The sequence below is a fragment of the Arvicanthis niloticus genome, chromosome 6 (genome assembly GCF_011762505.2).
Source record: "Arvicanthis niloticus isolate mArvNil1 chromosome 6, mArvNil1.pat.X, whole genome shotgun sequence".
Lineage (NCBI taxonomy): Eukaryota > Metazoa > Chordata > Mammalia > Rodentia > Muridae > Arvicanthis > Arvicanthis niloticus.
Window position 1 is genome coordinate 103,742,056 of NC_047663.1, and position 12,921 is coordinate 103,754,976.

The following is a 12,921-nucleotide window of genomic DNA, read 5'->3' on the forward strand; positions in this document are numbered from 1 at the left end:
AGACATGTTAACCTTGGTGCTACCAACTGTAACTCTGACAGGAAGACTCCTGTGTGCCACTCTCAAAACGTTTGAAGAATATATACTTCTTGGCTAGTCTGTCAGTTTTTGTTATCTGGGAGCTAGAAACTGGCATGAGCGTGGAGGAGGGATGGAAGGAGGGAGTGTGGAGGAGGGAGGATGATGTGGAGCACCTATGAAAGCACAGCCTCTGTAACAGGGACAGTGGCTGGCATAGTTGAGTTTGTGTTTTCCTAAGTGCTTCTCCAGGGATTCCACATTTCTCATGAATAATCTGAGGACCATGCACAGTGACTCTGATGAGGCTTCTCTACTTCAGCATTAACTGACAAGTGGACAGAGGCTTCTTCACCGTGGGACACTGTCCTGTGCTTTGTGGATATCTAGAGCCACCCTGGCCTCCATACCCTGTGTGCTAGGAGCTAATGTCAAACATTCTCAGATACTGGAATTGTTGTTTGGCATGCAAACCAGCCCTTGGTTGAGGACCACTGGTGTGTTCAGCGGTGGAGAAGCCAGGGTATAGAAAGGTTAAGCAAATGGATAAGGTCCCATAGCCAGAAGGAGCAGAGGGGACCTGTTCCACTCCGTGCTGTGTAAGCACAGGAGATGGAGCTACCTTTCTTCTGTCTTGTTTTCAGGGGAGGAAAATGTGGGGATGCCTGTGGCAGAGGAGGTGGCTGTCTGCAACCTGCTCTTTGGGCTTATCTTAATCCTTGTTACTGTTGCTATAACCAAATCCATAGTCAGGATGATTTAGAGAAAACAGAGGTTTATCGAGTTTGTGGTTCTGAAGGCCAGGGGTTCTGAGGTTTTGGGGCAGCATCTGGAGAAGGTCTTGCTGGCAGATTTCCTGCAGAGGCCCGTGGCATCTCACGCCATTATGGGCCCCCACCACGGTTGGTGAGACATCTGCAGGCTGCTTTCAGGGACGGTTGTGACGGTTGTGTTGATCTGTGTCCCCTGCCTTCTCCCCTGCTCAGGATGCGCAAGTTGACGTGTTTCGAGATTCCACATTCTATCTGTACTTCACCCTTGTGCTCCTTCAGCTCGTGCTGTCCTGCTTCTCAGACTGCTCACCCCTGTTCTCTGAAACTGTCCATGACCTGGTAAGTGTGACCCAGATGTGTATGCCCAGGTGGGAGAGAAATAGGCAGTTGCAGCTAACTCTGCCTGGGCTCAGCTTCTAAACCCAACACCAACTGGGTACTTGTTCTGAGCCCCACTTCACCACTGCAGACTCACATCCCATTTTTGTGGAAGCCCATAGCAAAATCATTCTTCTCAATTGTCAGGTAGAAACCTTTGCTTGGATATACCAGTGTCCCTGGAGGTCGGGACTCTGCTTTACTGTGTCCCTGTCTGTGCCTTACAAGCCAGCTGCTAACTTTTATTTAGCATGGTGATTTTAGAAAATGTGAACAGAACCCACAGGTGAAAACGTAGAGCCAGAGATATCAGGTGAATTCCAACTGCCCAGGCTTTCTAGAAAAATGGGAAGTCTTGGTAGGTGAAGGCCCTGGTCTTACAGGGCCATAGTTGATAGGAACTAGGGCTGGGATGTGGAACTACACTACCTTAGATCTTGAATCTCTGCTATGGTACCCACTAGGCCCTCTGCCACCTCTGTCAGTTCCAGGAACATTCTGTGAACTGCTGCTTCCTGATGGTCCATTTTTCTTTCTCCATCTTTTTTCCTTATTTACCCTTCCCCTCCTTCCAGTACATATCAAGTTTCAGCCCTATGATTTGTGTCCTTCCAGGCAGCCTGGCCTCCTTGTGGGGTTCCCATCAGTCCAGAGGGGTACCTTTACTTTACTCTAGCAGACAGCAGTCCCAGGCAGATTCCTGCATTTACTTGTTTTGTCCACAAATTTTTATTGGAACGTATTCTTACTTATTTGTGAAAATATCCCACACAGCTGCTGGGAATTTAAAAGGAGAATTAAGGAGTTGCCACCAAGACTGTATTCCCCTTACCCACGAAGCCAAATCTTGCTGTGTAGCTCTCTGTGGATGAAGTTTGCGGGCTCCCTGTCTGGAACATTCCTTTAGCTTTGCTGATTGGGTTCTTTGTATCTGTACCTCCTTTATTTTTTTCAGGGCTTCTTTCTTCTGTGAACACACAACTCAGTCACTGAGGTGCCAGGACAGGGCCTAGCTGGTCACCAGCTCCCTGCTGTGCTGGGCAGTTTCTATGCATGCCTCTTTTTATCTTTCCTATTTTTTAGACAGGGGAATGGAGTCTTAGGTACTTAAGTACCTTGCCCATTTTAAGTGGCAGAGCAGAGATTCGAACCCAGGACTGGTCCTTCTATAGAACCCCATCACTTCTCTTGGTTATACTCCACATAAGGGCAGGTTTAATAATGGCTGGATTGGTTCATCAGGTCCTAAGGCAGAGATTGCCCTGGGATCTTGATGCCTTAGGCAGGGTTGGCATGTGTGTGGACTGCTATATCAGTATAGGAGGAGGTTCTCTGAGGGCCCTGCGGCCTGCTTGGGGCCTCCTGGGATGCTAGATAAGGCTTCCATTCTGTCCACTTCCCCTGAGTTACCAGAGTGCTCAGAGTTATGTTGAAGTCCTGGCGTAATGCCAAAACTGGGTTCTCTTTAAAAACATTTTGTTCATTTATTATGACAAAGTATATTCAACTTAAGATCGATCATCTTAACTGCTTTAAATGGTTCACCACCATCAGGAGCTTTTGATTTCATTCATAATACAAGTATTGTGGCTGGCTGATTTCCACTGGGACTGTGTTAAGACACGGGAATCATGAACCCCTTCTGGGGTCAAACCTGACACAACTTTGATAGCATCCCCAGGTGGTGTGTGTGTGCACATGTGTGTGCATGTGTGCACGTGCTCACGTGCTCGTGCATGTGCAGAGAAGCTTACGTGGCACCAGTTCAAAGCTCTCAGACTTGACTGAGAGATTTTTTTTTTTTTTTTTTATGTTTTGCTATGCTGGAGATGCCAGTGTTTCACCACTGAGCCACATCCCCAGCCCCCAGGAACATGTTTTTGAGGACTAAAAATATTGGGGCTCAGAGAAGTTATGTTATCACATTCTAATTTATACCTAATTTATGTGGAAGATGAACTTCTTCTTGGAGTTGGGTTGACCTTGGGGCTCTAAGTTCACCTGTGTCTTCTTGTGTCTTCAGCAGACATTTGCAAGGCCTCTGGTGTCTGATACAGCAGGTGCTAGGAACATAGCAGTATGTATTATAGTCATAATTAAAGCAGTAGGCAGGGAACACTTTTCACCCTGAGAGTCAGTGCCTACAACTGGCACACAGAACAAAGCACAGAAGACAGGATGGTAGCAGTGAAAAGTGTATCTATATCAGAACTGAAAGGGAAATGGTAAGTACATTCTGCAGGCAGGTGCTGGCTTAAGTGAGCATGTGTTTCTGGAGCACCACTTTCCAGGTGCAGGGCCTTTTTATGAAAGAGAAGGGGGCAGTCTCTGAAGGGACAGGCTGTACTTTGGCTGTTGTAAGTGATTGGTTCTGGGAGTTGGTGGAGACTTGTATACTCCTTGGGTACTCCAGGGCAGTAAAGGGGTGATTTCTCTGGTTCTGAAGTTAACCTTCTTTAGACTCATTGGTGAATATCTATCTGATCCATCTTCCTGCCTTAGCTGCAAGAACTGTATATAGGATGTCAGTTGTCATCCTGGGTGTCTTTGGAAGACACAGCCTGCCACGAGTCCTCATGCCTGGAAGCAAGCACTTTTCCGACCGGGTCTTCCTTTCCTTTTTCTTTCTTTTTTTTAAAAAACATTTTAACTTATTTTTAGTGTGAATGGGCACCTGTGCCACAGCATGTTCTTAGAGGTCAGAGGGTCTCCTCCAAGAGTCCATTCTTTCTTTTCATTGTGTGAGTTCCTGGGGATCTAAGTCGGGTTGTCGGGCTTGGCAGTAACTTTACCTACTTGGTCATCTTGCTGTGTAGCATCTGGTTATGCAGTCTGGATAGCTTTGGAGTCCTCCTCCTGCTCCAGTTTCCCCAGTGCAGGAATCACAGGTGTGCCCTATCATGCCTCACTTGGTAAGGTTTGTTTCGTTTCTGAGATAGGGTCCCAGGCTGCCTTTGAACTTGAGATCCTCTTGTATCTGCTTCCTAAACACTGGGATTTCAGGTGTGTGCCACCACACTGGGCTTATAAGTTCCAGTAAGTGAGTAACTTCAAGTCCTGTCAAGATACAACACGCCACCAGGATCCCACAAAGTTTCCTTTCTCTATGGCTAGCCTTCTACTTTACCCCAGAGGCCAAATACTGGACTTTGCTTAGAATATTCCAAACTCCATCTTTCTTGCCTGCCTTCTTTCTGCTTTGGGCCTTCAGGAATTGAGCAGTGCTGTCCATCTGTCTGTCCGTCTGTCTGTCTGTCTGCCCCCATGGGCTAAAAGATAAATCAACTTTGACCTCTGTCCTTGAGGTGAGATGGAAGGGGTGTGTGTGTGTGTATTTGTGTGTATGTGTTTGTGTGTATATGTGTGTGTGTGTGTTGCAGAATGGACAGTCAGAGCTAATGGTCACAGGAATAAGAGAAAGGCTGCTGCTAGGTGAGGGAGTTTTGTGCATATGTTTACTTTGTGTGTTTTATGGGAGGGGTTCCTAGGAGAAGTAATATGTGCAAAGTTCCAGATGTATGACTGGGATACTTCTGTCAGAAGACTCTGTCCCAGCAATTAAGTGACAAGGCTGGGGGAGAGGAGAATACTAGGAACTGAGTACAATATACATGTGCTCAAGAACAGAATATATGATTTTTTTCCTTTGAGACAAGTTCTTACATAGCCCAGGCTGACCTCAAACTCCTTTTGTAATAGAAATGACCTACCTTGTATTTCTGATCCTCCATTTTCCACTTTCTGAGATTACAGGCCATGTACCTTGGTTGGCATAAACCTATGTTTGGTTTATGAGGTGCTTGGTGTATGCCAGGCTAGGTTCCACCAAACAGTCCCAGCTCCAGCCCTGTATCGTGGAAGTTTAATTTCACAGTAGTGGTAGTCTATGACAGCATCTATAGTGTTACCTTTAATTTGGATGTGTTTTGGGGGATGCCTTGGGCTAAAAGGAGACTACATGGGAATTAGGGAGGTTGGTGGCACTCAGAAAGATGTCACAGATGGCCAAACAGCCAGAGCAAGGACATAACATCTATGTACACTAAGGGGTTTGGTACCAGGATTAGAACATGGAAAGTTCATGGGGAAAGGGCTTGGGAAACAGATCTAGATATGTGCTTTGTCCCAGAAGGAGGTGTTTTGAGCAGCTGTTGTCTGGCAGGCCTTCAAATTGCCAGTGTTAATAAGACACCTGAAGAAGTCTCATTATTAGACCTTGGCATTGTTTTAACCAGTCATAGGCGTAGCAGTGCACAGTCCATTTAGCCTGTACAAGAAACCCAGCAGAATGCATATCAAGCCTCCTGGTTTATAGGTAAAAACGCATAGGGTCAGAGTGGAGTAGAGGACAGAGATCTATACTTAGAGCTTGTTAGAGAGTATAGATTATTGCCCTACTCCCACAGGGCATAGGGCAGGGCGTGGCTAGAACTTTTTATCTTTGTAAAATTGGCTGCTGCTGCTGGGGCCACACTGGAGACCGTCACTCTAAGCTGCCTGGCTTCTGCACACATACCTCTTTTTTTTTTTTTTTGGTTTTTCAAGACAGGGTTTCTCTGTAGCCCTGGCTGTCCTGGAACTCACCTGTAGACCAGGCTAGCCTCAAACTCAGAAATCCACCTGGCTCTGCCTCCCAAGTGCTGGGATTAAAGGCGTGCGCCACCACCGCCCGGCTGCACACATACCTCTTACCTCAGTCTTTTAGTCCGAGCATGCTGGGCAAAAAACTGAGTTAGACTATAACTCCAGTTAGCTTTGCTGTCACAGAAGCCCTCCCATGTTAGAGGCTTCCAGAAACCAGCTTTCAAGTTGATAGATTTCCTCCTGTGCCCTCCTAAGGCTGTAGCTTCAGATAATCTGAGTGTCCCTGATTGGATCCAGAGGAGGGAGGCCTGGAAATAGATGAAGCTCCTGGAGGTTGTAGAGAGAAGTAGAAATGTCTTGCTAATAACATGACCTTGTTGTGTTTGCTGGTGGGTCTCTCCTAGTGCTAGGAACTCAGTTTGAGTAACTGGAGTGAGGCTTTGTCTCCATAGACTTAAGGGTCTTATTGAGCTAGACCTGTGCTTATGACAGCCTCAAGAGCCATCTTCCCTCTATATTAAAGTCAAGGCTGAAGGAAGACTGGGTATTGTTGGGAAAAAGAAAAAAAAAACCCCTCACCTTAGTAGGAGTTTTATTCTGTAGCCACATATAAGTGACCCTGGCCCAGGAATATGGTTGCTCCAAGTACCATGCTCTAACATGGTGAAAGTTTCAGAACAAAAGAGAGCCATCCGTGGGACGCCCCCATGTGATGAAATTTTTAGCTTTAGAGTTAATGGAAACGGCTGCTTTGTTGATAAATCCTAAAAGGTTTCAAGTGATGACCAGAATGTTGCTATGTGGACGCAGAAGTAGGCAATGACTGGCTACAAAGGGGACTAAAGATAGCGCAAGACGTGTGTGCAGAAGCCAGGCAGCTTAGAGTGACGGTCTCCAGTGTGGAGGCGGCGACAGCAGCAGCAGCAGCAGCAAATTTTATGGAGATAAAAAGTTCTAGCCATGCCCTGTCCTGTGCTATCAAGAAGATGGGTAGTAGGGGCATCTAGATCTGCACCATTCTAGCTTTCCTGAATCAGGACGTGCTAATCAGATAGGCAAGTAGCATCTTTAATATAGGTGTGTTTTTGTTTTTTTTTTTTCTGGGAACTTCAATGATAGACAGTTCTTGGAGGCCTAAATGTATACCTACCTTTCTACTCACCATGTCTTAAGGCATGAGCTTTGAGGTACTATGTCTTGTCTGTCTGCCTGCTCGTCCATTCATTCATCTGTCCATCCATCCATCATCTGTCTTTCTGCCTGCTTGCCTGCTTACCTGCTTATCTGCCTGCCTGCCTGTCTACCTACCTACCCACCCACCTACTTACCTATCTATTCATAATACTAAGGGCTTGCTGTGAACTACTGTGTGGTTTCTTTCCATTCTGGTTTTTTTTCCCCTTAGCCCTGCAGCAGCCATATTTACAAGCAGCCAGCTTGCAGACCCTAGTTCACCATCTCTGATTTATAAAGCACCTGGCCCAATGCTTGGGGTAGCATGGTTCATGTTTTAGTCTGCTCTGGGCCCTGCTCTAAGTAACTTTCTTGTTTTATCTCATTTAGTCGCCTCCAAGGAAGTTACCTGACATCCCACAGGTCTTAAATAAAGCCCAGGCTCCGACCTTCCTTCCTGAGCATGGGGACCCAGAGCATTCACTGCTTCATATACAACCCCTGCTCTATATCACATGCTGTGGGGTGTGTTTGGAGTTCAGGAGAATGCATTAGGCCTCTTGTCAGTTTAGGCCAGAGTGTTTTTCCTGCTGACATCTTGCCTCTGCTCCTTATTACTCCCTTCCCCTTGTTTTCCTCTTCTCTCTCACTTCTTTATCTTTTGTAGCTGTTTTAGATTATTTTATGTGTATGAGTGTTTGGCTTGCATGTATATATGCCCTGTGTATATATCTGGTACCTGGAGGTTAGAAGAGGTCAGATCCTTTGGAACTGAAGTTGGGGATGGTTGTGAGCCACCATGTGGGTGCTAGAAACAGAACCTGGCTCCTCTGTAAGAACAAGAAGTACTCCAATTCTGAAGTCCTTGCTTTTTCTTTTGTTGAGGTCAAGTCTGGCCTCTAACTCATTATGTACTCAAGGAAGACTCTGATCCTCTGATCCCTGTCTTCACCTCATGAGTGTTGGGATGACAGGCCACATCAAGCATACTACCTTCATCTTGGTTTTGTTTTTTAATCTGTGTTCCCCAGGGAGGCAGCTTTCTAGGGTCAGGGCCCTGCCCTTCTAGCCCTGTCTTCAGCATTGACCTTCATCCTGGCATAGAAACAAGTCCTTCCTTAGATACTCATCCTAGAAATAAAGGAGTCATTTCCCACTGTGAGCTTCCTCCCCAGCCAGCAAACATCTTAGTCTTTTGCTTTGATGGGATATGGGCCAACACGGCAGAGATCTCTACTTCCGGAGTGATGGTGTTGCCTTAGCTAGGGAAATCCATCTTACACACAGCCCTGTGGGCCTCATGTAGTTCTTCTGGCATTGGAGGAGCCTTTGAGGACCCTTACTTTCTGGATGTGCATACTGAGGCGCTGAGATACAATACTGGAGTTACTTACCTAGAACCCTACAGGACTGTGATCTCCCTTACTGACAGCATCTGCCTCAGCTTGTTAGCCTCCACCTCCCATTCCTGATTAGGCTGCACTAGGCTGGGGACTGAACACTTGCTCTGAGCACATGTCTCCTGGGTGAATCTGATGAGAGCTCAAGGGCTGTCTAGTTTGAATGGTGGCAGCTGTATATTTATGTGAACTCAGTTTTGGGGTAGTGAGTTACTGTAGATTTTACCCCTAAGACATCTGGGCAAACACTTTCCTATGTATTGCTAGGCAGATGGATGTTCTTCCTGTCTTTGTGTTGAAATGGTCTCCTGTGTCAACTGTTCTGGTGCTCACTTTGTAGCTGCTGAGGATGGCCTTGAATCTCTGACTCCCTGCCTCTTGCTCCCAGAGTTCTGGGATTACAAGCACGCACCACTGCACCCAATTTTATTAATGGGATCCAGAGCTTCCTGCATGCTAGGCAAGCATCCCTCAACCCCTATTTTTTTGTTTCTTTTTTAAATGACTTAATTAAAAACAAAAAGACGTGTGTAGCCCAGGCTGGCCTTAAACTCACAGCAGTTTTCTTAGTTTTACAGTGTGGAAAGCCATAGCTGGCTTGTGACTTCATTTTGAGACAGTTTTGCTTGCAAAAAAATTGCAAAAACAGTAGAGTACTCTTTACATCTTTACCCAGTAATAATATTGGAGAGATAAGGGTTTGAAAAATATAGAGCCATTATTTGGCCCAGTATCACTCATAATAATTCTTTTCATGTCATCAAATATTGTAGCAAGCCATTGTAGTTGCAAAAGGAACCGTCCTGTCATTGGATGGGCTTATTGCTTTACCTATTAGCTGCAGTTTCTCTTTGACTGCCCTGGCTTGGGGTTTGCTTAGAAAAGGGAAAGGAAATTCTTGTTTCTTTCCATTTAATCTGTGTACCAGAACAATGGCTTGTGTCACTAAGTGTCTTTTTATCATCCATATAAATCTGTGTATGGTGCATTAGTGTGATGTGTTTTGGTACACTGCTTTTCAGTCTCACCCTTTTCCCAGCCAGGGTCCCTTCTGACTGCTTCTAGAGCTTGGAGCATGCCCACTCACCTTTGGACTAGTAGCTCTGGGGTGTAATATAGTGTTCTGGCCTTATCTTGTTTATTTCTTGCCTAGTAACTTGTTTTCAAACAGAAGCAAATTTTGATACCCTGATTTTGCCCCCCCAAACAAGCTTCTTCTGGAACTGTGGGAACAGAATAGGAGCAGCAGACTGGATGGGAAACCCATGATTAGAATAGGCTGTCTCTTCTGCTGTCTGCACGCCGTCTCTCAACTCTTGTTGTTCCTTCAGAGGCCATTTTGGAAATTGAGATCTCAGTGTACACATGTTAAATGCCTGAGCTCTGTGCTGGTAGTATTCCACCTTCTGTCAAGCCCTCTGCCTCTGGTAAAGAGACTTTGATAGGTAGCTGGCTCAAAATCTCTATGGCTCCTAGAGTTGCCTTATTAGAGACCCAACATTTCTAACCTGACCTCCAGTATCGACTCTACAGACTCCATCATAGACTGCCAGATCTCTTGCCAGATGTTGAGCCCAGGGCTCTCCACAGTTAAGGAAGTGTTCTGCTGTAGACTTAAGTCCCTGTTGGGTCCCTGGGCCTGCCATACTTTTCCACATTCCTGGGCTCCAAGCATATTGCTTTCTGTCAGGAAAGTCTCGATTTTCCTGTTGTTATAGTTGCCTTCCATTCATTCTTCAAATGCTGGATTGGCCTTCCATAGAGAGGCCTTCTCTGAGCCTCATGAACCAGCTCGTGCTGCCTTACGTGAGCTCCATGGTCATATCTACCTACATTTAGACCCCGGTTGCAGTTACATTTTACATTGTTTCTAGTGTTTGTATAGTCATTGTGATTGTCTGTCTCTGGAGCCCTGACTGTTTGTCTTACACATCCTGCCACTTTTAGATATAGGAGCTGAGACAGGTTTTTTTACTTCTGTTCTCATTTAATTGCAAAATGGGGGTGAACTTAACCCTGTTTTGTAGGGTGGTCTTGGAGATGAACTGGTCATTTATGTAGTGTGTTGAACAGCTTGTAGAGCAGGGTAATGGTGTACCATAAAGTAGGTGTACATGGGTTGTCTCTTTGTTCATATTTGTGTGTTTCTTGAAACATAGTAAGTGCTCAGGAAATATCTTCTGGATGGATGAGATAGTGATAAGACAGCGTTCAAAGAGGTCACAGGCCATAAAATAGTAAAACCTGGGCTGGGAGTGTAGATCAGTGAGGAGCACGAGCCTAGCATGTGCAAGGTCCTGGACTTGACTGTCGTCAGCAGTGCAACACAAAAGTAGACATCTCTTTGTAAAGAGTGCTTGGTGTATAGTAGATGCTTATTAAAAATGTGCTCATTAAATGGATGTGTAAAGTAGGGAGAATGATAATAACACTGTCTCACATGATTGAGGTGGGAATATAGGAAGGGAAGGTCCATTGTACTGTATAGAGTGCCCAGCACATAGTAGGTGCTCATAAAAGACTTATTGAATGGGTGAATGATGTGGGGCCGATGTTAACTAAAGGTCATGGGGTTGCTATGAAGATGGTTTGGTATTGTGTTGTACTGTGCTTGCATACAGTAGGTACTCAAGGGACATTTGTTGGGTGAAGATAGAGGGATGAGCCCTAAGGCTCAGGAGAGCAGTCCATGCGGCATGCAGAAGTGTGAGGATGTGGGTCATGATCCTTTGAAGGAAGAATGGTCAGCTATGCCCAGCTCTCCCAGTCGTGGAAAGTTAAGTTTGGGTTTCCCTTCCCCTCCCTCCCTTGTGCCTTCTGTCTTCTAGAATCCATGTCCAGAATCGAGCGCCTCTTTCCTTTCCAGGATCACTTTCTGGTGGATCACAGGGTAAGGCTGGACCTCCATATGGGGTAGCTAGTGGGACATGAATCAGGGGGTGTACGAATGCTCCCATGGAGCTCAGCTTTCTTTAATTTCCTCCTGTACTGTCTGCAAGTTATATCTTAAGGTCATGACTAGCTTTCAGTGTTGTGAATGCCTGAGTGATTAATCCACAGGCTGTGAGCACCCTTAGCTTTTGTCATAGGTTTTTAGCTGGTTTACCTAGGCTCTAGGCTTGCCTTTTGGTTGACTATTTAATATGGTATCCCACCAGGCTTGGTTCCAGGACCCTACAGATAGCACCGATGCTTAGTCTTCATATAAAGCAGAGTAGCATTTGCATTTATCCAGATCTGCCTTGTCTTCTGAATCATGTCTAGATGCTACATGACCCGAATGCAGAGTAAATAGCTGCCATGCTTAAGGAATGATGACAAGGAAGAAGGTATTATGTCCCCTGAAGACAGATACAGACTAGTGACATTGTCCTTTTCTCCTACCTTATAGCAAGTCATATATGCATGTCGTAGGAAACACATAAGGAATACATACATCACCACCAAGAAAACATCTAGACTTTGCCGATACTTTCATAGGAAGCAGGTCAACCTTGGCTACATAGAGAGTTTGGGGCCAATCTGGCCTACATGAAGCCATGTTTGAAAATAAAATAATTAAAAATAAAATTTACAAGTCACAGCAGAAACAAGAAACACCCAGATATTTCTTTCTAAACACAGCATGCTCCTGTTTGTCAAAATGAGTCTGTTTTGTTTCTCCAAAAGGCCTAGTAGAATTAGCCAGTTGATATGCCTTCATGTCCTTGTAGTCTCAGATTTTTCCAGTCATGGCTGGACAGCAAGAGCAGGGGTGTGAGGGGAGGCCCATAGACTCTTTTTTCAGTGCTCATTGTGTCTTCCTTTGTGCCTTGTTCCCAGCATGATGGTGCAGGGCTACCGCCAGCCCCTGGAGAGCAGTGACCTCTGGTCACTAAATAAGGAGGACACGTCAGAGGAAGTGGTACCTGTGCTGGTGAATAACTGGAAGAAGGAATGTGCTAAGTCGAGGAAGTAAGTATCACATTTCTGTGTTCTCCCAGGCAGGGCAGATGCAGCCTAGACTGACCTGTTATCTACCCTTAGCCACCGTGGCTGATTTCTGGTTCTAGGGAAACTGTACCGCCTCCATATGCTGCAGTTCCTCTTCTCTCATGTGGGCGAATGGAAGTGTTTAACACCATAGGGAGCTCCCGACAGGTCATCTGCCAAACTGGAGTTGATTCTTCTGGTTACAGTCCTCAGCTTGAGCCTTGCCCTGCTCACACAGTCAGTCTTTAACTTTTTCCTCTCTGAGCATCTGTTTGATGTCTTGACTATTCCCCAAATGTTCTTGCTGGGGTTGAATGCACTTTGTTGAACATGTCAAACATGGAACTTGAACCATGGTGTGCCACCTTAGGCCAAGTCTTCAGTGTACCTGCTGTTCTGGTGCTGAAGTCTGGACCTGGGGTCAGGCATTGGGACAAAGCAGGCAAATGCCTTGTACCTTGGATTGTATAGTTTTATAGTAAGATGAGAAGAAGTGAAGGGCATAGTTACATAGGAAAGAGTATTCAGGGATTGTTCCTGTGAGAAGGTGACATTAAAAAATACCCATTCAAAGGAGGGAGTGAACCATGTACATACCCTGGGACAGCACCTTCTTGTTAGAG

At 45.7% G+C, this 12,921-nt stretch overlaps 1 protein-coding gene across 1 annotated transcript in view; it reads left to right on the plus strand.

The window, feature by feature from the left end:
• Window positions 1-12,921, plus strand: part of Abcc1 (ATP binding cassette subfamily C member 1 (ABCC1 blood group)) — a 90,131-nt gene that overhangs the window by 36,953 nt on the left and 40,257 nt on the right. The window contains exons 5-7 of the mRNA XM_076935277.1: window positions 1,005-1,130; window positions 11,155-11,216; window positions 12,149-12,280. Coding sequence (XP_076791392.1) covers window positions 1,005-1,130; window positions 11,155-11,216; window positions 12,149-12,280 — 320 coding nt within the window. The remainder of the gene's footprint in view (window positions 1-1,004; window positions 1,131-11,154; window positions 11,217-12,148; window positions 12,281-12,921) is intronic.